The following is a 23038-nucleotide window of genomic DNA, read 5'->3' on the forward strand; positions in this document are numbered from 1 at the left end:
AAATCTGGCGATTTAACATAATAGTTCAAGCAGAAGCTACAAAGTACTCCAGAAGGCAAAGTAAGCCCAGGTGGTTGGCAGACCCACCTGGATTAGCCTTTTATTTTCCTTTTTTGAAGAATTGACACTAACCCTTAACTCTGGCATTTTTTTTTGCTACGTAGACTTTAAATACATTAATAACAATTTGTGTCTGGAAACATGGAATGTGTGTATTAACAGTGGATGGGCACCTGACGCTTATGCAAGCAAATGCAGTTCCGTTTGACTTGTATTGTAGGGTCTGGTTTGGTCTCGGCCACATTGTGCTGAGTAAGCTTTGCTGTTTTAAATCGCTCAATGAGAAGCCACGGTCCTAATGTTTTGTGTGGGCAGAGATGTTTGTGTTGAGCTCATTGTCTCGGTACAGTTGGTCCACACGCAGCCACACAAAGAAGCCAGAAAACTGCAGCCAGTCCATCGCCTGCATGTGTAATTTCCCCAACTAGACATTTTATTCTGTATGAGAGCTGACTTGATTAATCAATATTGGTTATCAAATTTATCGTAAACCATTTTCTTCGTTGAATAATTGGTTGTTGTTGACCTAAAATGTTCCTATCTCTAATTTATTTAAAAAAAAAACAGTTTAGTTTTTAAATCTAAAAACATATGTATAATTTAAAAAGGAAAACGGTAAATATTTGAAAAGGGGGGTGCTGTAATTTTTGTACTGTTTGTTCATATACACAACCCGCACTGGACTGAAGTCCAAAAATCACATCATATCATACTTTCACAGAGTTACAGGGTGTGGGGATATAGCGTAAAAATAAAAGGACACATTTTCTTAAGCAAAATTCCTGTTGCAATTTTTCATGATAGCCCTCCTTCACTCCCCAACTCCTCTAAAACCCACTATTTAACCAATACAGACCCTTAACTGTAGGATTGCCAGTATAGAGAAGATAAAAAGCTTAATCGTTTCAATTGTGTGTTGACTTGACTGAAAGTGTTCCAGTGTTAAGAAAACATACTTATGCAAATTATATAGTGTGCTGTCGGCAAATTAGCCACGCGACCATGCCCTAGTTTAAGTGTTTCTTGCCTTTTGGTGGGAAGATTACCAGTTCCTCCAGGCTACAAATAGAATCAATATGCAATTCCCTTTTAAACTTGACATCATTGGATGATTCAATACAAGTCACAAAAACTTAAGCCTACAATGTTTTAAAAATAAGTCTGACACCACGACCCGATTCTTACCTCATCATGAACCCAAAGTATTTCATTGTATTGTGTGGAGCTACTGTATTTCATCATTAATTACAAATGTTCAGTGGTCTGGCACCCTTGGCAACCGTACTGTATTGTTTTTTTTTTTCCCCTCCCATTAGGCATCACTTACTGAGTTACAAACTCATATTATTTAAAATGGAAACACCCTTGGTCATATTTCACAATAAATTTTCCATTTCATCACTATAACTGATTTTTTTACAAGTGTCCACTTCTCTGGTTGACAAGGAAAAGGAAAGGGTTAATCTTGAGGTAGAAGTACAACCTTACTTTGAGCTCATAAGAAGCAGTTCCATTAACTGACCATCTGCTTTCATCCATTCATGACTCACTGTATAAACTTGCTCAGATTGTTGCAAAACTGCGTTTCATTTTGGAACAGATTGTTGTAAAATTCTCTAAGTTATGATTAACATGCATAACTCCAGTTTCGGCCTTTTAGAACGTTACTATTCTTTAAATTTAATGCTACTCCCTATTGTGTTCATCCCATTTTTTCTATAACTTTGGAGTGCAACGTATACTGAATAGTGGAGATATTTTCAATCCTTTAAAATTGAACAAAGACGATATTTAGCTAAAGGATATTTTTGGAATGCAAATCCTGTTCATCAGTCTGGTGACGTGGCTTGTGGATGTGTTGTAAATAGGAGCATTGTGCTAGTCACAACTGCAGTTTTTTTAGTCTTCATTTTAAGTATCCACAATGTTTCGCAAAAATTTGCATTTCTTGATAATGTTGTTTTCTTTTCTAGTGTTGTAACAAGTATAATAAATAATGTAGTCTTTTTTTGTCTTCTGGGTGTCCATGTTCAAAATGAGCTGTTTTGGGATAACCTCAACAAATTTTCTGTTTTCTTAGTATCTGGTTCTAGAATGAGATTATTCAAACCATAAAATACATTTCCGATAGCAGGTATGCTGCTGACCTTGTGTCCCCCTTTTACTTGCTGGCCTGCCCCGGTCTTTATTCCTGTTTGATTGTTGCCACTCCTGGTACCTCCCTTCTTGAAGTCATCTGTGGTTGTCGGGGGATGGGTGGTTGTCAGGTCATTCATAAACAGATGCTGTCTGTATTGGTGTGTGTGTTCTCTCCGGGAGGCTCCCACTATGGTCTGCCGTTGTTGAACCCATCTGCTGAAATACTTGATGGTTGGAGTGAAGCAAAAGGCTGCAAGGAGCAGGGAAAGGTCTGGGAAGCAAGGAAGGCGGTAGCAACATTAACATTCAATCAAAATGTCTAAAAAAGAGGAAAAGTGTTAAATCTAGAATTTTCAGATTGGCCATCATTTGGACAGGTCTATACCATAGCAGTGTTTAATGTGGTTAATATGCTTTTATGGTCAGTATTTAGTTTTTAAACATTTGGAGATATCTGCTGATATCCACGAGCATACAGGGTTTCAAAACAGTCTGCATATTTCTTTCTGAGACAACGGCATCATACACACCAATAAAGCAATGACGTTTGTGTCAGTTCCACATTCGACCGAACCCTGAGAAAGAATAACTGTTTTCTCGTCGTCTTGTAAATCTCACTATCAAGGTACTTTTGTACCACCAATAAAAGATAATGTTCAGGTCTTTCTACTCCACTGATGAAGTCATGAGTTTCCTACTTGCTAAATGACAGCAAGATAAGTGATGGGTGTGAAGCAGATATTTTTGGGGTAATTCCAGGACTGATTTTAAAGCAGATGCTTTGGTTCTAAGTCCCACGGCCAAGTAAAGCATCAACAACTTGAAAATTCACCGAAATTAATCTTAATTGGAAGCACGTGTACTAAATAAATGGCCAATGCTAAATTTCAAATCTTTTTTTGTTTCTGCAACCTAAAGGTATTCAAGCATCATACCAAGTTAATTTGAAGGGCTTTTCCAAGACAATGCGGTTTTCTTGACACAGTGCAAAATTACATAGTGTTTTCATAAACCTTTCTTCAAATTGACTATAGTCCACTTTACCGCGAATCATCGAAAGGATTCCTGGACCAATCCCATCTGACTAAGGGCGAAAGGCAGACGACTACATCCTAGACTAGCTGGTTGACTATAGACTAGGGCAGAGGTGGGTAAACCGCTACTCGAGGGCCGCTGTGGGTACAGGTTTTTATTCCAACTGATCTTGCACAGACGCTTTAGACAATGAGATTTCTACAGAAAACAAGAAACACCTGACTGCAATCCACCGATTGCACACTAGATTGGTGGAATAGTTTGCCCACCCCTGGTCTAAGGAAATAATATACCATGACCGTTTCAAAACTTTTGAATTATGCTTGGATATTTTAGGTTGTAATATTTTTTGCCTATTGACAACCTCTTATTACAAACTCTTTGTTAAGCATGTGTTCCAGTGGTCACACAATATTTGAAATGAATAGAGCCTAATCTCGTATTTGTTCAAAATCTGTAGATTCTCCGAAGCATATTGTTCGAATGTCTGCCTTATTTGCGCATTTATATAACTGACGTGATGAGGTCAACAAATAGCTACATGGGACCATCCGTAACTCCTGCACGTTGGATGACTGAGCTCTGGTGATGCATTTAGTCATGTTGAAGCAATATTAAATGGAAAATCAATTTTCTTAAAATAGAAATTTTCTACTGTTTCATACTTCCCAAACATCACCTTCCACTTTGTCATTTACTCTTTGGTACCACATTTAATATGAACTTTTCAATGTCATCGTGGTGTCTAAGCATCTTTGTATGTCCACTTATATCATTGGGTTAGCCTGTTCTTGTAATCCCATTAATGGATTTAAACAGCCTGCAAGGTGTACACCTGGAGAAAATGTTTTGAACACTAGCATCCAATTGGGAAAATGTGTACAGTAACATTAAAAGTGAATAACGCCAAACATATAAATGAGATTGTAGCCGTTAAATAATAAATACAGTATTTATTTCCTTAATATAAAGTGATGTGATTATACGTTTGTGTTCTTGTCAGTGCCGGCTGCTTTTACATCAGCTTTCAATCGGTAATTTTCCTAATTTTAATTGCTTTCTAAGCATTTTTCCATTTTCTTCAACAGGGAACTCAACCACAGAAAGACACACTGTGGATGCAAGTGTGAGAAACAGTGTGTGAGAAGGAAAGAGGATAAGAGGCAGGACTGGACAAAAGGTAAAAGGAGATAACAGGATGTTAAAAATACAAAACCTTTTTAAATTGTGGTTTGACTTAAGTGTGATGATATAGCCTTTTCTTTAGCGGTGTTTGGTTTTTTGTTGTTTTCCTTGCCATTTCATTAAACATATTGACTCCACAGGAAAACACTGCACTTTCAGTGGAAATGAGAATGGAAAATGGTGTAGTACAGTATCAATCAAAACCCCTTGTAGATGAATGCCGTTTTAAACAAAATCAAAACTATACAATTATCGTGAAAGCCAAACTTCTCTGAATGAATTCAGGTGTGTGTGTAGTTGGTGCTGATTGACAAGAAATAAAATGCCACTAATGAAATGAAAACAATCGGCTACTGGAGCATAAGCAAACGTTTAAGGCTTGTCCTTTACACATTTCTGTGTGTTTGTATCAGTGTAGAGACGTGAAACCCCTCCCATCCTTAGAAATGTTATCTTTTCTTGACCACATGCGCTTGTTACGTCAGCGCATGATGCTTGACTGTCTTACATCTTTCAACTTGTGAAAGTGAGATAGTGGGTATATTAAAGAGGCAGCTGCTGTATTGGCTAATTAGCTCCTTCCACACTCGGTAGAGAAGCATTCTGGCATTGATGGCTGGCGCAGCCATCTTGACAAGCCTGTACGAGTTGCGTGTTAACCTGTGTTACCATACCAACAGACTATTTCTTTAACAGCTTTTTACCTCTATAACTACCCTCGGAAACTTTTTGCGATATGAATAATCGCCCGTGTTTAATGCACACCTGTAATTAAGTCGTGTTCTTGATTTAAAGACTGCAATTTGTTTTACGCACAAATGGTCCTAATATTCTGATTGACTCTGCAATTGAAGTCATAAAGTACTCTAAAACTTGAACACGTCATTTTATTGTTTTGTAATTGTAATCTCATTCAAATAACGCTAATAAAACTTGAATGTGGCATTTTACAAATATTTCATCAAACTTAATTCCACATGCCTATCTGCATTGCCACAATTCTGAGTTGTATCATTAACTATTTCAAATTGGAATATTTGTAATTGGAAATTAGCACACAGTTTAAATCCAAACTGTACAGTAATTTACAATTTGTTGTCAAAAAATTTTGTACCATTATGTAGTTTTTTTGTGTACACATAAGGAAATGTATATGTACCCAATGTAGCATATCTACGTGGATGCTTGTATCTGTCTCGGTAAAACCATTTATACTCATTCCTTAAATCAATAAATGAAACAATGACATTGTAGGTCATTAATGGCTGGACAGAATTAGTTTTAGTTGGTAAGGAGGAGCTAAGTGCTTTGACTGTGTCATGTGGGCAAGTAGCAGTAAAACGGGTTGGAAACAAGAATTCAGGCAGCACTCTTCACTGGATGACCTCTTTGCCTTGTCATACATGTTAGAAGCTGCAGCTGCATTCCACTCACATCAATCTCAAAGATGGCTGTTTGTCATTTCTCTTTCTGCATTCCATTTATATATGGCGAAGCTGCCAACTTTATGGGCCAAACTGAGATCTGATTGAAAGATGAAAAAACTTTCTAAAGTCTTGAGTAACTTTTTGTATGGACCTTAAGGCTTGTACATAGCCATATAAATCAATCACTTGTGAGTCATACTTAGAGATGTAAACAACTTGGTTCCCTGGAATGGACCAGATTTTTTTTGTGGGTTCCGTGTATTTGTTGGGGGTTGCTGCTGCCTTTTTCCCCTTTTTTTCTAGAAACCATTGTTTTGCTGGTCTTGTGATTGATTGTGATTGCTAAGCGGCTTGTAGACGGCTAAATTCTAGATGTTGGCACTTTGCCGAGGGCTTCAGATAGTGAGCTGAGAGTAACTAAAGATGGAGCAGACGTCAGTGTGTCTTGTCAACAAGCCAGGGTCTGTCTTATTGCTTTACTCTTCAAATGATGTTTTTTTAAATGTAGAAAACCAATTTAGATGGGTTCAGTGGAGTAATGGTTCATTATTAGCAAAAGTGATTATGGGTGCTATAAAGCCATGATTGCAATGGAAACATGTAACCCTTGTAACAATTGTTTTACTTAACGCAAACATTTGCATTGTGCACATTTCATTGTTTTTTTCATTGCATTCACTAGTAAATCAAGTGCTAGCTTTTTAAATGCAAAGTTTAAAAATAAACCTGCAGGAAAAGCTGAAACATGTTCTAACCTTTTTGAAAAGGTCAGTAGTGTGGTACACACTTATAACTGTCAAATACACCGGTCCACTTTGACTGAAGTCTTCCACTATTTATATGTATGTTTTTGTTCAAAAAGCTGCGTGATCTCGCTGGGATAAAAAGACTCATTTTATTTTCATATCCGATCTTGATTATTTTTCTATTTTCAAAATTGGTTATTCTTTCATTGTTTCTAGCTTGTAGTTTGAAAGAATCTTCAAATAAAATCTAAGAAAAAATAGTCATACAGTTTAGTCACACATTGAGTAGATATCAGCATAAAGTTAGCAGCATTCAATAATCTCTCACAAACAGCACCTTGTGGTCAATATTTGAAACAGTAGACTCAAAAATTCGAGACACAAAATGTCATTACAAGATATTAAAGAAATAGGTACCTGGGTAAAACTATAATGAATAAATTCATTAGATAATCCAAAAGAATAAATTGGTACCTCTGCTTAGAAAATTATTTTGTTCCATAAGACAAGGCAAACTGAAAAAAAAAAAACACGCACGCAAACACAACTTAAAATTGTTTTTGGTTAAAAAAAATCCGATATTGATTGCCTTAGTTAGGGATAGCACGACTTGTGAACACTTTGATAACAGAGCCCGCTAATTGTTTTCACTTCCTTGGGGCCAATGATGAAACACAAAGAATAAAGTTGCATTACATACACTCAGAAAAACTCAATAAACAGCATGGTAGAACTCTGTGAGAAACAAGGGTCGATGGCACACAAAAAGGCGGGCTCCTCTGATGTGCAATCCTACATTCAGACCCATTTTCAAAAGATCTAGAATTAGAGCTGGGCCATATGACAACTTTTTTATCACAATAAAATGTATCAGTCTATCCATAATTATCACGAAAACTATCAAATCTTTTTTTTGCTTCAAATTGGAAACTTCAGTGAATAAGTAAATAAATTAATGTCCTCCTTATTCAAACCCTCTTTTCCCTTACCTTATAAGAAAAGAAAATATGAAATATGAATTTTAAAAGTATTTTTGTTGTGCAATGAAGATAAGACAACTTCGTCCTGACACTATGAAAAGTAAAGAATAAAACCTGCAGTAATTTTGACAGGCATCTTTATTTTTATAAATTTACCTTCAAACCAAAAGTTGCTGTGCAATATGAAATAAATGAAAGAATCAACTGTAGACATCACCATTGGCAAGCAAACTATTTTCAGCCTCACAAAAAGAAACCGTGTAAATTTACCTCACATATACCCATCCCCCCCCCCCCCCCCCACAAAAAAAAATTAAAAAAGTTGGATGCACTTAATCCATTTTAACAACAAGGTTTAGATTTTTGCAACGTTTTCAAAACATTTACATTAAAGGGGGAACACCTTGATATCAATTAAAAAAAGACTCAAATGAGGACAGTCAGTTAAGGAAATTTTCAATAAGGCTGCTCTTTGCATAGGTACAAGGCATTTAAAAAAACAGGGAGAATTCACTTAAATCTTTTAGTGGGTTGGCTCGGTGGTGTCCTGCATCCTATAATCGCTTATTTTGGCCGTGTTATTGTCCTTTTGCGTACATGCTCTGTTTTAGCCTCTATTGCTAACATGCTAAAGACACGTTGGTCTGGAACTAGCGTTCATCTCGCAACGGTGTCTCTGTTCTCTGGCGGTCGGGGGGTGTAATTGCAGTTTAAAAGTATCGCATTTTTATCGAAAGTTTTTAATATTATTCTTGACAAAAATATTTCACGAGAATTATCGTTATCGTTTTATCGCCCAGCTCTAATTTGAATACTTCAACACTAATCACTCTGCAGCTTCTTGTGCCTAAAACTATCTTGGCAGTCTACCTGTGCATACATCTTAACCCAAGTCTCATTACAGAGAGTAGTTTTTGTGGTAGGTATGTGATATTTTTTAAATGGTGTTGTTTGTAGAAAGTTAGGGCTGTTTAAACTTCAGTGGGTAATTAAATTGTGGAACAATGTCAGGCAAAATCAATTGTTTATATTAACAGTCCAAAGCTCTGTTGAGTAGAATTTTTCTCTGAAGTTTGCCTCACCCCGCCCATTTTTGTGTTTATCTTCAGGACCAGTGCTTACAAGGTCCCTTAAGAAGCCCTACGGCATCTCCCTTCCCAATTATATGTGCAAACACAAATTCAGTGTTCATCAAGTCCTTAGCGATGCCAAGGGCGTCTGATCAACCAGCTGCCCACTCTGATCAACCCTGCCTCTTCACCCCAGACCCTTGAGGCTATACCTGCTAGAGAAGTCACACTCTCCCTCGTCAAACTGGGAACCAGAGGAAACCAGGTCTCCTGTCAACCCGGGGAGGCTCTCAAGACCATTCACGAGCTGCAGCCACGTGCTGACCACACAGGTCTGCTTAAAAATAATAGCAACCCATGTCCCCATTGCAGTCAAAATAAAAGGGTTATTTTACTATGGTGAACCGCTGCAAAGGATTTTGTAGATTAGTTTTTTAACAACACAGTTTCCAATAGCACATGTTCATTTGTTCTGTATTCGTTGTTCTAAAAGAGATTTTCTGCGCTGTATGGGAAATGAAATCCCAAATCTCTTTTGGCACTCTGTCTCTTTGTCTGCTGTACAGATTTGTTGATTTAATATACACGTCAAATACATATAAATCGGTTGGCAAATAATTTTAATACAGATTTTCAAGAGGTACTCAATGAAAAAATATTAACGCCAACAAGTATTCATTCATAACATTCTAATGTTTGAGACATCAAGTGCAATGAATGGCAAATTTAGCCAATATAGCCCTCTAATATATATATATATATATATATATATATATATATATATATATATATATATATATCACTGATTATTTTTGAATTAAATATGTAGTTCGTTAACCGCTTGCTCTTTTCTTACTTTGAGTCCCAACTGTCTTTTTTTCTCATGTAGTCTATATTCTGTGGTCATTCTTTTTGTAGTCTGTCTTTCAGTCTTTTGTCTTCAGGTAAAGATCTGTCCAACTGTTTGAAAAAGCTTTTACTTTCTCTTGCTCTTTCCAGGCATGGCTCCCATTCGGGATTCCGTCAGCCATTCCCCTAATCAGACAGGTGACTACACATTTCTTTCTTTCTCGTTTCCTCTTTCTTCATTTGAGTGTTTTGTTTCTTTGCGAGCAAATCCCTTTTCCTTGACCTTGACTATGAACGCATTTCAGAGATTGTGAGGGGTAAATTAAGTTAAATTGAAGTAGGATTAATCTGTCACTTTGACTTTGATTAATTGTAGTACAATCATGTTTGCCCTGTACTAGTGAGACTATAGGGACAGCGGAGTTATTGAAACCTAGCACTGTTTATCTACGGTGAAAGAACCAAGCAGCCATTGACCTTACTCACTGTAGACAATGAATTTAATTTTTGAGGATAATTCTTGCTTCATAGACTACATAACACTTGGCTTTTGTCTTTGTTTCCTTAAAGGCCTGGAACACCCTGGCTTGGATTCACAGTATGAGCCATCTCCCTGGTCTTCTGGATCTCCCTGCAGCGGTGACAGCAACTGGGGAAAGGTCTTAGTGGACAACAGCACAGACAAATCCAACAACCCCTCCTCAACTAATTCTTCTGTCTGGCCCCCTTCATCATCTTCGTTTTCCTGTTCCTCATCCTCTTCCTCCTCTGGCTGCGGGTCAGGTTCAGACCCCGAGTTAGCGCCAGAATGTATGGATGCCGACTGTAGTCCGTCGACTGGCTCAGAGAGTCACTTTGCCACGATTGCTGTGACAACTGGGATGATGTCAGCAAATGTTTCTTCCTCTGAGTCTTCTCCAACATTCACTCCTTCCTCTACCATGATGGTTGGTCTTTCACTGAATGGAGACAGCAACGGAAATAGTTGTCAAGTTAATGGTGGAGGAGTTGGAAAAATCTGTGGTGCGAAAAATGGAAATAGTAACATTTCTGGACACCCTCACTTTTCTGTGTCCATATCTGGCACTGTTGGCAGCAATAACATGGGTAACCACAACAAGCTTGTTAATAACAGCACTGTTTGGGGCACCCAATCAGGCAACACCATGATGACTTCCAGCGAGAACACCACCTGCATGAATGGAGCACCGTCTCCAAATACCGTACTCCCCAATCCCAACCATGGTGCCTGGCCACAAAATTTAACCCCAAACCCAGTGTCCCTGGGCCAAAGGTCTCTACAGCCTCAGGGGATGAATTCTAAATTGGGTATAGCACCCCAACAGGGCTCCTTGCTGACCTGGGGTGGCATGGCAGCTCCAGAGAGAACCAATATGATGGAAGACACGGAGGTAAATAATGGTACATCAAGCAGTCATGTGTTAGGAAGCAGCAGCAGTGGAAATGGTGGCCTGCAGCCCGCCAACCTAAACACTGAATCAAATGGACCAAATAACACTATAATGATGAATACTACTACAACTTCTACTACTACTACTACTAACACAACAATGACCTCTACCCTACCAAACTCTGTTGCCTCAACTCAATTGATCGGAGAATGTTCCTGGGGTTCAATTGGAGGAGCAGGAGGTGGTGGTCTGCTGCCCAATGGAAACCCTTCATCTACCCCCCAGCAGCTCCACGGAGAGATAGGGAGTCTCGGAACCTATGGTACGCCTTGGGATGCATTTGCCTACTCTGGAGATAAGGGTCCTCCAAATTCAGACACTGTGAACCCACAAAACCCTGCCTTAATGCAGGCTGGGAATTCCCAAATGTCCACTACTGCTGCTTTTAAGAGTAATAATAGCCACCATAGCACTGGGGGTTCACGCTGGGATCAAGGGCCTGCCAGTAACCCAAATCCAAGTCAGGGCAACAATCCCTGGGGTATCAGTACAAATCAAATCCCAGGCTCTACAGGGCAAATGCCAGTGACTCTGAACCAAACTACAATGAACTCTCCATTAGGGGTACCTCGACCCTGGGGAAGCAGTGCATCCTCCTCTTCCTCCTCTTCTTCCACATCCAATAAGATGTCAAATGGGGAGTGGGCAACAACCCATGGGAACAACCATTCAGATGCTGAAAGTCATAATGGAAGTACTAGCAATGGATGGAAGAGCCTGGAGGATGATGCCATGGGGATAGGAAGTGGAGGGTCTGGTAGTGCAAGCCTGCCAGGCATATCAGGAGGCTGGAGTCGTTCCGGAGAAAGTGAAGGAAGTGCGGAAAGTTCTGGAGGCCAGTCGTGCTCAGACAGAGATAATGTCCTCTCAAAAGGTGGGAATTGGAGAAAAGGTAGCAGTCCAGCACCAGTCATGCCATTGCCGAGTCGAACTGATGTGGACCCAAGAGTTCTGTCCAACACTGGATGGGGACAAACACCCATACGACAGAACACCGCTTGGGATGTTAGTTCGACCAACAAGCAGCACCTCGCTCTCAAAGGAGATGAAAGGAAACGCTCTGGCTGGGGAACAGCAGCACCAACACAAGCAACTCTTACCCAGACTTCTGGAGGCACAGGTAGGTGGTATTCAAGTGTGGATGAGACCCACATCATATTCTCGGGGAATAAGTGTTACATTTTAAAGGAGCAGCACAAATGATATCAGCAGTACGTACCGACTTCCTTTTTTCATATAAACAGGTTGGGGCAATGGTCCAGGTTGTGTGGTCCCAGATACAGGAAACTCTGGCTGGGGGGAACCAAGGCCAACCTCTGGCTGGGATAACAAAGGCCCTGCCAGTGGCTGGGATAATGAATCTGGCTACAAAGGGGGAAACGTGTGCAAAGATGACAGGTGAGCAACAATGACTTATAATATTGGTAACGGAAATCATTTAACAATATGTTTTAATCTTGAATGAATAGCTTTGTAAAAAAAAATATTTACCACTTTCAGATCCAATACGTGGACAAATTTGCCCAAACAGCAACAAGGCTGGGGTTCCAGTATGGGGAACGGAGATGGAAGCTGGTCCACTGCTGGAGACAGTTCCAGAACAGTGTCTAACAACCACTGGGGAGATCCCCCCAAAGGTTCTGGATCAGTGGGCTGGGACAGTGACAGTGACAGATCAGGATCTGGATGCTGGAGTGAGCCAGGGCGAACTAATACTAACAGCAGTAACACATGGGTAGGAAGTGGAGGGTCAAATACTCCAGACCAGAGTACTCCCAACCCAGGCTCTAACTGGAACGATTCTAAACCAAACCTTCAAAATAAAAGCCAGGGTTGGGGTGAACCAGTGAAAAACAACCAGAGTGCCCAGAACTGGGGCGACTCCAATCCTAAGTCTTCCTGTACTACCAACGAGTGGGGGAAAGGTCCCGAATCCAGCATGTCAAGGACCAACAACAAGCCTACAGGTAAAAATATGGAACTGTGCAGTTATGATATGATATACCTTCAATTATTTTTGGACGAAAACTGATAACTGACCCACTTCATTGAGCGAATTAACTGCAACAGGTGGTATAATATCTTAACACTATCAGAATATTAGGACTGGTATCTCCACCAGCCATCTGCAGTCTCCATTTTTTTTTTACTGTACGCTGGTCACCTATTTAATTATGGGATGTTGTTGAAGCTGGTGTATATCGATCGCAAGGACTTGACTGATGGATTGGTTTGATTCTGCTTTCAGGCTGGTTGGGAGGTCCAATGCCCACAGTGGGTCAAAAGGATGATGGAGCTACTGGGTGGGAGGAGCCTTCCCCAGAATCTGTCCGTCGACGGATGGAAATTGATGATGGAACTGCAGCTTGGGGTGATCCTGGTAAGGCCACCCAAATTGATTATTCAGTTTTTGTACTCTGAGGATTTATTGAGGATTTTCACTTTCAACTGTCATTTGGACTGACTTTACGACAACAGTGAAGTACCATGGTGGGGGAGTCACCATGTGGAATAGAACTGGCCAGTCAGACCAGGACAACATGGGCCCATCTTCTCAACACCAAGCTCACCCACTACATAGCTCGACACATCATTCTCAGTCCGTACAGCCTCATGGACAAGACAAAGGTAGCAGTTCCGGTAGGTTTCTTTCAATGAATATTAAATGCACTGTAGTTAGATATTTCATCTTCTGTGCGGTTGTTGTTCTTTTGGGCAAATTGTGTGCAGCAGTAGAAACACAGGTTCTACATTTTTACCTTAAAGGTCTGAGATGTGATGAAATTTATTATATGTATATCAAGTAATTCGAAGTGCCTTAAAAGGATTTAACTTGATATGATGGAATCCAAGTATTGACAATTACCTTCTAAAATGTGGAGGGGAAAATTACTGTGTAATAAAGCTAATATGAACATGTTAGCGCAGGCCTCGTCTGATTGCCTCTAATGATACTAAAGTATGTAGCTCTCTTTAAAAGTTTGTAGTAACTTTTACTGTTTAAACATGATGACTTAGCATCACATCTGTATAAAAATGTATTTGTTGAGAAGCGTAGAGACCAAAGACAACAAAGGTATACACTACATCCATTGTCTTTCTTGCAAAGTTTTTGTGTGGTTGAGTCATCCTTTAGGAATGCAAAGAGCATGGTTGAATCCCTGCCCCCATCCCCAACTGCTTCCCCCTTTTATTAGCCTCTCTTCCGCCTTTTCTCTCTTGCTTGCCAATTGCACAACAGAAACCCAGACTTTTGTTAGGGTTTCCGAGAGAAGCATTCTCAGAGGTTGGCTTATTTGGAAATGGAAACGGCCTCAGTGAGGGAGAGCTGGAGAAAGTAAAAGGAGGGTCCTTAAGGGTTATACAGAGACTTGGTCTAGTGAGCTAACTGGAGCAGCAAAGTAGATAATGAGGAAGTTTGGGGCCACCAAAAGCAGCTACTATTAGGAGAGAACGTTTATAGATTTTATGAAGATATGGCGGGAGAACGCAAATTAGAATATATATCATTAAATAATTGCCATTTCAGGTATGGCATTTTACCACATTTCATGTACATACAAATATGACACTAGGTCAGTGTTTCTTAACCTGGGTTCGATCGAACTCACGGGTTCAGTGAGTCGGTGCCAGGGGTTCGGTGGAGCCTCAGCCTCAGAGATCAATACACATCGACTCATGTAACATGATAACATGCCCCGCTTGACCATCACTGGCTGCAGATGATCATGTGACATTGCTTGGCCAATCAGTCCTGTGAGGAATTTATATATCTTGAATTTGAACAAAAAAATCATTTTATTTTACACTAAAGTAGGGTTTGGTGAATGCGCATCTGAAACTGGTGGGGTTCGGTAGCTCCAACAAGGTTAAGAACTACTGCACTAGGTGCTTTTAATGGGACAGTTAGCTTACAACCAAGTCAGGAATGGGCACCTTTTTGCAAGGGGTGTTATAGATTCTATATAATGCATTGATTGAGTTCGATTGAGTTGTAATTTTGCTAATGCTTTGATCTTCATACTAATTGTGCTTGTCTTTAGGTTGGGGTGAGCCTTATTCCCAGCCGAAAGAGTCCTCAACATGGGGTGAACCCGCGTCTGCTCCACCTGTGACAGTGGACAATGGCACATCTGCCTGGGGGAAGGCAGTGGACACTCGCTCTAGTTGGAATGAACCCACTCGGGATAATCGGGAACCTTCATCTGGATGGGGAGCTCGTTATAAGTCGGGTAATATTGGTTCTAAATACTCTACAGTTGCTTTGTCATTGGTGAAAGAAAGCTATTTAGCTGATTATTCATTTTCATATTTACCATTTGTTAGGTCTTGGTTCCAAACCAATGGAGACATGGTGTGGTGATGACTCAATGGGTAACAGTTGGGATCAGGAAGAGGAAGTAGAAATTGGCATGTGGACTAACAACCCACAGGAGAATAGATCACATGACCAAAACAACTGGTACTACAAGCACAAGGGATCCTGTAAGGTGGGTTTCCACTATACCTGCACAACAAATAATTTGAACATCATCTGCACGTGCAAAATTGTCCTATCCCATGTGATTTATTTAGTTGAAAACACAAACATTTGTTTTGATTCACAAAGGCATACTGAGTCTTCCTTTTACCTGGAAATCATTCAAACTTCCTTTGTCTGGATTATATGGTGGATATAATGAGTACAATGTGGCCATTGTCTTTTCACCAAAGCTAATATCGATCTATTTTAACACAAAAAAATACCGCAATGTCAGTTTGTTACCAATTTCGTGCAACCCTATTTTCCATGTAGACCCCAACACTGCAGCAGTGAAGCTTTTTAAAATGTGCACTATGTCCACTTGTCATGTTTATTATCTCATTACAATTGCAGTGAAAAGTTCATAATCGGCTAACTCCTGTTTCTAGATGAATAAACCAGTCAACAAACCCGATGAGCCGTGGATAAAACCTTTCATGAACCAGTTTAACAACCTGAATTTTTCTGTAAGTATTTAAACATGCAGATGCCAGTGAAGTTTTTTTAATCATGTCTTAAACTGCCTCGACACAAAAACACCTAATTATTTTAAAATATTTTCAGTTATTCAAGCTCTATCTCATGCCAAATACTCTATTTCTAATGAGGACCAGCCAGTGTCAATCCTCAAGCACATGCGTTGGGGACAGGGTGGTTCACATGTTTGGACCTTGCTAACAATACTTGTGTGATGACAAAATGATAAAAACCTGTGATCTAAAATGAAAATTATGGATATAGCTGCAGTTCTATGGGTTCTTGGCTAGAGATGTCCCGATAGTGACTTGTTGACTTCTGATCTAAACAGATTTTTTTCCAAGATGTTTTGACATCGATCCAGTTCCAAAACAAAACCATATTTTTAGACCAGCAAACAATACAAAATATAATGTAACGAATAAATGATAAAACATATTATAAATAAGTCAAGAAATCTTCTGTGTTAGCTTTTATTGCGAACATGCTAAAACACTCTAGAGTCTTGGTCTGGAATTAGGTTTCATGCCGCAACAGTGTCCCACTTCCTGTGTTGGTCGGTTTAATTGCAGTTTAAAATTATTGAATTTTTATAGAGTTTTTATTATTGTTGACATGAATTATTTCACGATACTTATTCTTATCGTTTTATCGCCCACCTCTAGCCTTGGCCTTTTTGTTCACGACAAATAGCAAAATCCTTTGATCTTCTCGTGAAAGCACAGATTCTGATGGATAGAAAATTCTGGAAGTCATCTGGGCTTAATAGAAAGGGTTAGAGTACATACCTAATTTATGTTTCTGTTTCATCTTTGCTCATCGCTAGAGGCATTGCTCATGTTCTGGATAATGTCTAAAAGCAATGAATGACACAGACTGTTACAAAGTCCCATCTACTTCAGGTGCTGATATAAAAACTGTGGGTTGGATGGACACTGCCACGGTTACCCTTTGAAACTAGCAAAATATATTGGCACTGTAGTTTTCATGGTTGCAACAGTAGATAACCAGATAGATTTACAATCCAGTGCTCAAACTATCACCACTTGCATTTATATGAGAGCTGAGCAGTCAAGTAGGGCGAGACTGTAATCAACCTATACATTTAAGATTCTGGATTGTTGAAAAGGTGTCGTATTGTTTGGGTTGCCCAAAAACCTGCACCCTCTGAATCCCTTTGTGGACTAATTGACCACTTCTGGCTTACACTGTGCTCATTTTAGAGTTGCCTACAAAAATAGAGCTATGTTTCACAATTGAAATTTTACTTTATAATGCTGTTAGCTCTACTTTGGCTAACAAGTTATGGTCCTAAAAAAGCAAATCGACAGCCATTACATTGCTATGGTCATTATTTAGTCGTCCAAACAAATGTTCTTTTTCTTGTGTTTCTCCTTTTTAAAGCGAGATTCCCCTGATGATTCCATGAAAACCGGAGCAGGTATGATGCAGGACAAGCGCTTGGACTCGATGGATTTCAGTGGAGTAATGGGAAAGAACCCTGGGTCTCAACACCAGCTACACAAAGAGTCTTCAATGGATCGCAGCTCTTATTATGACAAAGTAAGACTGCAAACATTGTCCTTAACATAGAGTAGTACAGTACAGCGGTACCTCGACATACGAGCACCCCGACATACGAGCATTTCGAGATACGAGTAAAATTTCGAGCAAGTTATCTCTAGATACGAGAAACATTTCAAGATACGAGAAAGCCAGGTGGCCCAGACATGAGAGGCTGTTTATGATTTTAGCGCACTGTCTTTTTTTTCCCGCATCTCTTTCGTGTATAACATATCTAAGAGCACTGTACGGAGTGTTACATTTTTTTCAGTGGTTTTTTTCCGTCACTCAGCGCGAGTGGTGGAGCGATCGCTAATATGAGTAGTATATATTACTTCTCGTTGGCTGCTCATAAGAACATCAGGGGCACTGGCTCTCTCCCCGCAACTCCCTCGTGGAATGTCTCTGGTCGCAACGCCCTCGTGTAATGTTTCTGGTCGCAACTCCCTCTTTGTAATGTCTCTGCGACCACTGGGCGGAGCGCTGCATTTTTTCAGTGTTTTTTTCCCCTTTAACCTGTTAGCTTCCGTTGGCGGAGCGATCGCTAATACAAGACTACTGTGTATTATTTTTGGAATATTTTGAAGGAAATACAAAAGCAAATAGCCCATCGATAGTGAAAGTGAGGGTGGAGGCGAGGCAAACAGCCAACCCGGCCGGGAGAACAAAAGTAAAAAATGTAAAGCAAAATTAGAATTAAGTTTAGTGTAAGGTTAGATCAAACTTATTTTTGAGTGTGTCTGCATTGTAATCCAAATTCATTTAAATTTGTTATATTACGAATCACCGGTGCAAAAAGTCTCCTCCGCTCGAAACCCCCCACACCCCCCTCTACCCCCTCTCTCTACCCTCCACAAAATCCGTCTAATTTTAGTTCTATTAAACACCATTTTAGTAATATTAAACCACTAGTTATGTGTTACTTTGTTAATAGATGGCAAATTAGAAGAAAAACATTTTTTTCCAATCCAATATTCTGTTTTGGTGTTTTTTCAGAGGGTTGGAACAAATTAATTTGTTTTTAGTTCATTTCAATTGGAAACGTTCCTTCGAGTTACGGGAATGTCGACATACAAGCTCAGTCCCGGAACGAATTAATCTTGTATCTCGAGGTACCACTGTATATCGAGTACAGAAGTGCGAAACAAATAATTTTACTAATAGTGTGTATTGTGTTTTAAAAAAAAATACAGCAGAAATATTGCTTGGGTGATATATTTATGCCATTTGTAATGAGGTGCAAAAGTTGTGAGTGGTTTCCAAATTGCATCCTTGTGGATCGTACAGATCCACAGGAGGGCTCTTACTGTTGTGGTGCACCTCGTAGTGGCCATTACTATCTACTGCACTTCACATTAGATGAGTTTTAGTGTATTTTTTTCTGCATCATGTTTATATTGGCAGCAAAAACTATAGATCATAATTTCTCATTGAAAGTACTTAAAAAAAAGGATCTGTTATTTTACAGAGAATGTTTTATTCCCTGTCCAGGGTTTTTGTGGTTTTTTCTTTGCTGGCTTAATCTTTGGAGCATTTCTAACGCGATGCATCCCTCTTTTCTATGTTAGCATAACACCACGCTTAATATTGCCCCCAAATTAACCACATTCTTTCTTCTCTGTCTGTGTCTGGCTGGCACTGTGCTTCCCCTGCGCTTGGAATACATCTGCCTTGCTTCCACAGCTGTCTTTTCCTCACGCTACTTCTGATGAGCATTGCTCCAATCAAAGCATGAGTTTTCCCCCTTCCAATTCTACTCAAACTAGCCTTTGTCTCGACTCTGGGCCATCTCCTGCCCATGCTAGTCCAGGAGTCTCTCGTCAGGTGAGTGTAGAACTATCACAAGGATGTTGTATGTCTGGTTTTTCTGTAGAGCTCTCCTCGCAACAAGATGTTATTAATGAGCTGCATGAAATTCAGCCCCTCTGTAATTTCTTTCTGTGGCATGTGTATTAGTTTTTTTATACCCCTACTTTGTATAGCATTTCACTTATGAAAACATTTTACTTTACTCTCTGTCCCTCTGGTAGAATGTAAACCCAATGCTGGGTGGTAGCAGTTTAGCACAGGGCCGCAGTGGACTGCAATCTCAACTCCCTCATCCCAACTTCCGCAACCAAGTGCCTCCTCCCATCATGCCCTCTCAGGTAGTGCGCACATCCTAAACCTGATCAACAATTATTATTATTATTATTATTTTAAGACCTCATGGTTAGCCCTTAGCTGGGGAAAAAACATCCCCATGTTCATATGCAATCTTAACTATTTTTAGGTCCCTCCACCCCTGTTGAAATACCCAGGTGGTAATGGGGGCCTGAACCCCCTGTTGGGCCCTCAGCAGGTGGCTGTGCTCAACCAGCTCACTCAACTCAACCAGCTGAACCAGCTCCAGGTGAATTGCCATAAATTGTTGAATTAAAAAAAACTCAACTAAACATTTTATTTGTTGTACGCTGTATCGGAAACTTTCACCACTCAAACAACGATTTGATGAGTTACAGTAATCCCTCGAATATCGCGGTTAATGTAGACCAGACATGGCCGCGATAATCGAAAAATCGTGAAATAGGATCACCCCTATTAAAAAAAAAAGGATGTATATATATTTTACTTCATTGCTGAGTCCTAGTAGCAAGAATGGCTGGCTTCCGCTTACGAGTTTCAGCGTGGATTTTCACATTTTTATGAACTCTTGCTACTAGGACTCAGCAATGAAGTAAATAATAATAATAATTAATGGCTGAAAAAAAAATAGAAGTAGTGAATTTGCGATAAGTGAAGTCGCAATAATCAAGGGATTACTGTACAAGTTTATAGGCTGAATTTTTGTTTTCCATTTGCAGCGTCTTATCCTTCTCCAGCAGCAGCAGCAACAACAACAGCAGCAGCAGAAGGCTCAGAGCCAGAGAGTGATGCCTGTGGGACGACCGCCTGAGCAGGTTTGTTTCTCATCTTATTTTACTTTGGTATTATTTTTAACATCTTCTACTGTGCGTAGACACGTCCTGTTGGTTCATCTCCAATGATGCAGCCACCCCGTCATCTGGATCCTTCTTTGCTGAAACAGTCATCAGCCCTCAAACCATACCTGGATAGCTACTTGCCCCACAATAGCCCTGACGTGCAGAAGGATCCTTCCCTTCTTGGATCTTTTAGCAACTTCCCTTTAAGTATGTTAACTACTAAAGCAAACTCTCCAAAATTTAGCAATGATCAAGATGTATCTGTCTTGCATGATTAAGCAAAATGTATTTTTTTTCCTCTAATAGGCTTGAACTCTAACCTGAATGTATCACTGGACATAGGTGTTGGTACTAATGCTGGCGGAGCTTTAGGCTATAAAGAACCGCCCCAGTCCAGAATGAAGAAACTGTGGGTTGCTGACCCTCTGGAGCAGAACAGCAAATCTGGTACAAATGACTTTTCATGCAGCATTTAAAAGGAAAGCTGAAGTTGTCCAAAACAAACCTCTATGGAAAAGCTTTTTGAAGTCCTTTGATCAGCCTTGCCCTTCCTCAATTGCTTACCTTCTGTGTTTTTGATCTCCTCTTTTTCTTTTGTTCTCCTGCTAGGTGCTATTTCGTCAGGGCTGCGTCTGGAGGATTCTCCCTTTTATGACTTCCTGTCCCCTGGCCCATCTCCTCTGAGCACTCCCGGCCAATCAATGGGCTCAGTAGGTGACGGCTGGCCGTCCCGTGCCAATTCTCCCCCGCCCCATGGAAACACTGTCACGTGGCCCCCAGGTATCCCAGGGTTAATCTTCCTTGTTTGAGCTGACAACATTTGGCCAAAAAAGAGCCTAATATCCATACGTGTTTGTGTAGAGTTCCGACCTGGTGAACCTTGGAAAGGCTACCCCAACATTGACCCTGAGACTGACCCTTATGTGACCCCTGGTAGTGTCATTAATAACCTCTCCATCAACACCGTCCGTGACACAGACCACCTCAGGGACAGGAGTAATGGTAAGTCTAAGTCATGGTGAACACAAACATTGAGTACTTTGGATAGCCGTTGTACTTTTTGGCAAGGTTGTGAGTTTAGGATGTAAGCGATTTTAACATGGCTAACATGGAATGTGCAACGCTCAAATTGTATTGGAGTGCCTAATTCTCCCTCTCTGTTTGACCAGGGCAATCTTCATCACTGAACACCACGATGCCTTCTAACAGTGCCTGGTCATCCATTCGTGCCTCCAGCCACAGCGGTTCCCTCACCAGTACAGCACAAAGCACTTCAGGTACGCATTCCACCCCAGAACCAGTTCACAAAATTATTCAAAAACACCATGTTTTTGTTCACTTTCCCCCAAAATATAAACTAGTTAGCAATGAACTTTTGTCCATTGAACTAGTTCAGTTGGTGCAGACAATTTTGAGGAATGAATAATGGAGGAAATTATTATTATTATTTTTTATGCAGGCACTCTTGCCAGGCACCTTTTTAATAGAACAGCAGTTTGCTTCCTTGTTGTAAAGCTTGTTATGCTGTGTCCATCTCAATGCAGCCAGACCCAATGAATCAAAGTGGGCTCCCGGCGTCGGTTCCGTGTCCAACTCTTCTCTGGCCCATGAGCTGTGGAAGGTCCCCTTGCCTCCCAAGTCACTGTCTGTGGCGGCCCCCTCCAGACCTCCGCCCGGTCTCACCAGTCAGAAGCCCAGCTCGACCCCCTCTGGCTGGGATGGATCAGTATTGAGGCTGGGTGGGTGGGGCTCCACTGACTCCACATATGCACCTGGTGAGGGATTTTTACACTTTTTTTTTAATTTTACTTGAGCCTCTGAAAATGACGTGCTCAGGCCAACTCATGTTCATGTGATCGAAGAGGTGATAATCCTAGTAATCAATCTGCTGTGTCAGGTTCGAGTTGGGGTGACGGCAGCAGCTCAGGGAGAACCCAATGGCTTGTTCTGAAAAACCTCACACCTCAGGTATGCACACAAAAAGCTCTTCTTTGCTTCCATTTGGTTTGTGACATTATAGTTTGCTGCTACAATCCCACAGATTGACGGCTCTACACTGAGGACTTTGTGTATGCAACATGGCCCTCTGATCACATTCCACCTCAACCTTCCACATGGTAATGCTGTGGTTTGCTACAGCTCCAAGGATGAGGCTGCCAAGGCCCAGAAAAGCCTGCACATGTAAGAGCAGTGGGACCAGGGGTGGGAATCTCTGGGTACGTCTAGATACGATTAACGATCCACGGCTCAGGATTAGCTCACAATTTGGCAATACCACATCATTGATACCCAAGTCAGGAACTCAATCTATACTATTTTACGATACAACTACTGCATAGTGCTCTAATTCTTCATGGGAAAATACACAATGTTTTGTTGATTTGTCACGTACGATCTGATTAAAACTTTGCTTCCTTTAGTAGGGTCTTGTACAATGTCCCCTCTAAGCTGCGCGCGTGCGCAATTGCGCACTACTCTCGTCTTCTCTGCGCACAGCAAATCATATGGAGCGCACAAAATAAAATCCCAATTTTTTTTTAATAGCTGTGA

General features: G+C 40.5%; 1 protein-coding gene across 4 annotated transcripts in view; it reads left to right on the forward strand.

The window, feature by feature from the left end:
• LOC144087939 (trinucleotide repeat-containing gene 6A protein-like) overlaps window positions 1-23038 on the forward strand; it is a 33398-nt gene that overhangs the window by 4492 nt on the left and 5868 nt on the right. The window contains exons 3-26 of one of the 4 annotated variants that reach the window (XM_077618070.1): window positions 4323-4414; window positions 8682-8974; window positions 9642-9689; window positions 10062-12083; window positions 12208-12361; window positions 12464-12930; window positions 13212-13343; window positions 13442-13603; window positions 15007-15195; window positions 15290-15453; window positions 15875-15952; window positions 17367-17525; window positions 19209-19349; window positions 19556-19672; window positions 19798-19917; window positions 20369-20464; window positions 20524-20695; window positions 20795-20935; window positions 21098-21268; window positions 21350-21490; window positions 21658-21765; window positions 22033-22263; window positions 22386-22456; window positions 22530-22669. In XM_077618070.1, the coding sequence (XP_077474196.1) occupies window positions 9644-9689; window positions 10062-12083; window positions 12208-12361; window positions 12464-12930; window positions 13212-13343; window positions 13442-13603; window positions 15007-15195; window positions 15290-15453; window positions 15875-15952; window positions 17367-17525; window positions 19209-19349; window positions 19556-19672; window positions 19798-19917; window positions 20369-20464; window positions 20524-20695; window positions 20795-20935; window positions 21098-21268; window positions 21350-21490; window positions 21658-21765; window positions 22033-22263; window positions 22386-22456; window positions 22530-22669 (5222 nt within the window). In that variant the 5' untranslated portion in view covers window positions 4323-4414; window positions 8682-8974; window positions 9642-9643. The remainder of the gene's footprint in view (window positions 1-4322; window positions 4415-8681; window positions 8975-9641; window positions 9690-10061; window positions 12084-12207; window positions 12362-12463; window positions 12931-13211; window positions 13344-13441; window positions 13604-15006; window positions 15196-15289; window positions 15454-15874; window positions 15953-17366; window positions 17526-19208; window positions 19350-19555; window positions 19673-19797; window positions 19918-20368; window positions 20465-20523; window positions 20696-20794; window positions 20936-21097; window positions 21269-21349; window positions 21491-21657; window positions 21766-22032; window positions 22264-22385; window positions 22457-22529; window positions 22670-23038) is intronic. The other 3 variants (XM_077618071.1, XM_077618072.1, XM_077618073.1) reach the window with 3 other exon arrangements.

The sequence above is a fragment of the Stigmatopora argus genome, chromosome 14 (assembly GCF_051989625.1).
Source record: "Stigmatopora argus isolate UIUO_Sarg chromosome 14, RoL_Sarg_1.0, whole genome shotgun sequence".
Lineage (NCBI taxonomy): Eukaryota > Metazoa > Chordata > Actinopteri > Syngnathiformes > Syngnathidae > Stigmatopora > Stigmatopora argus.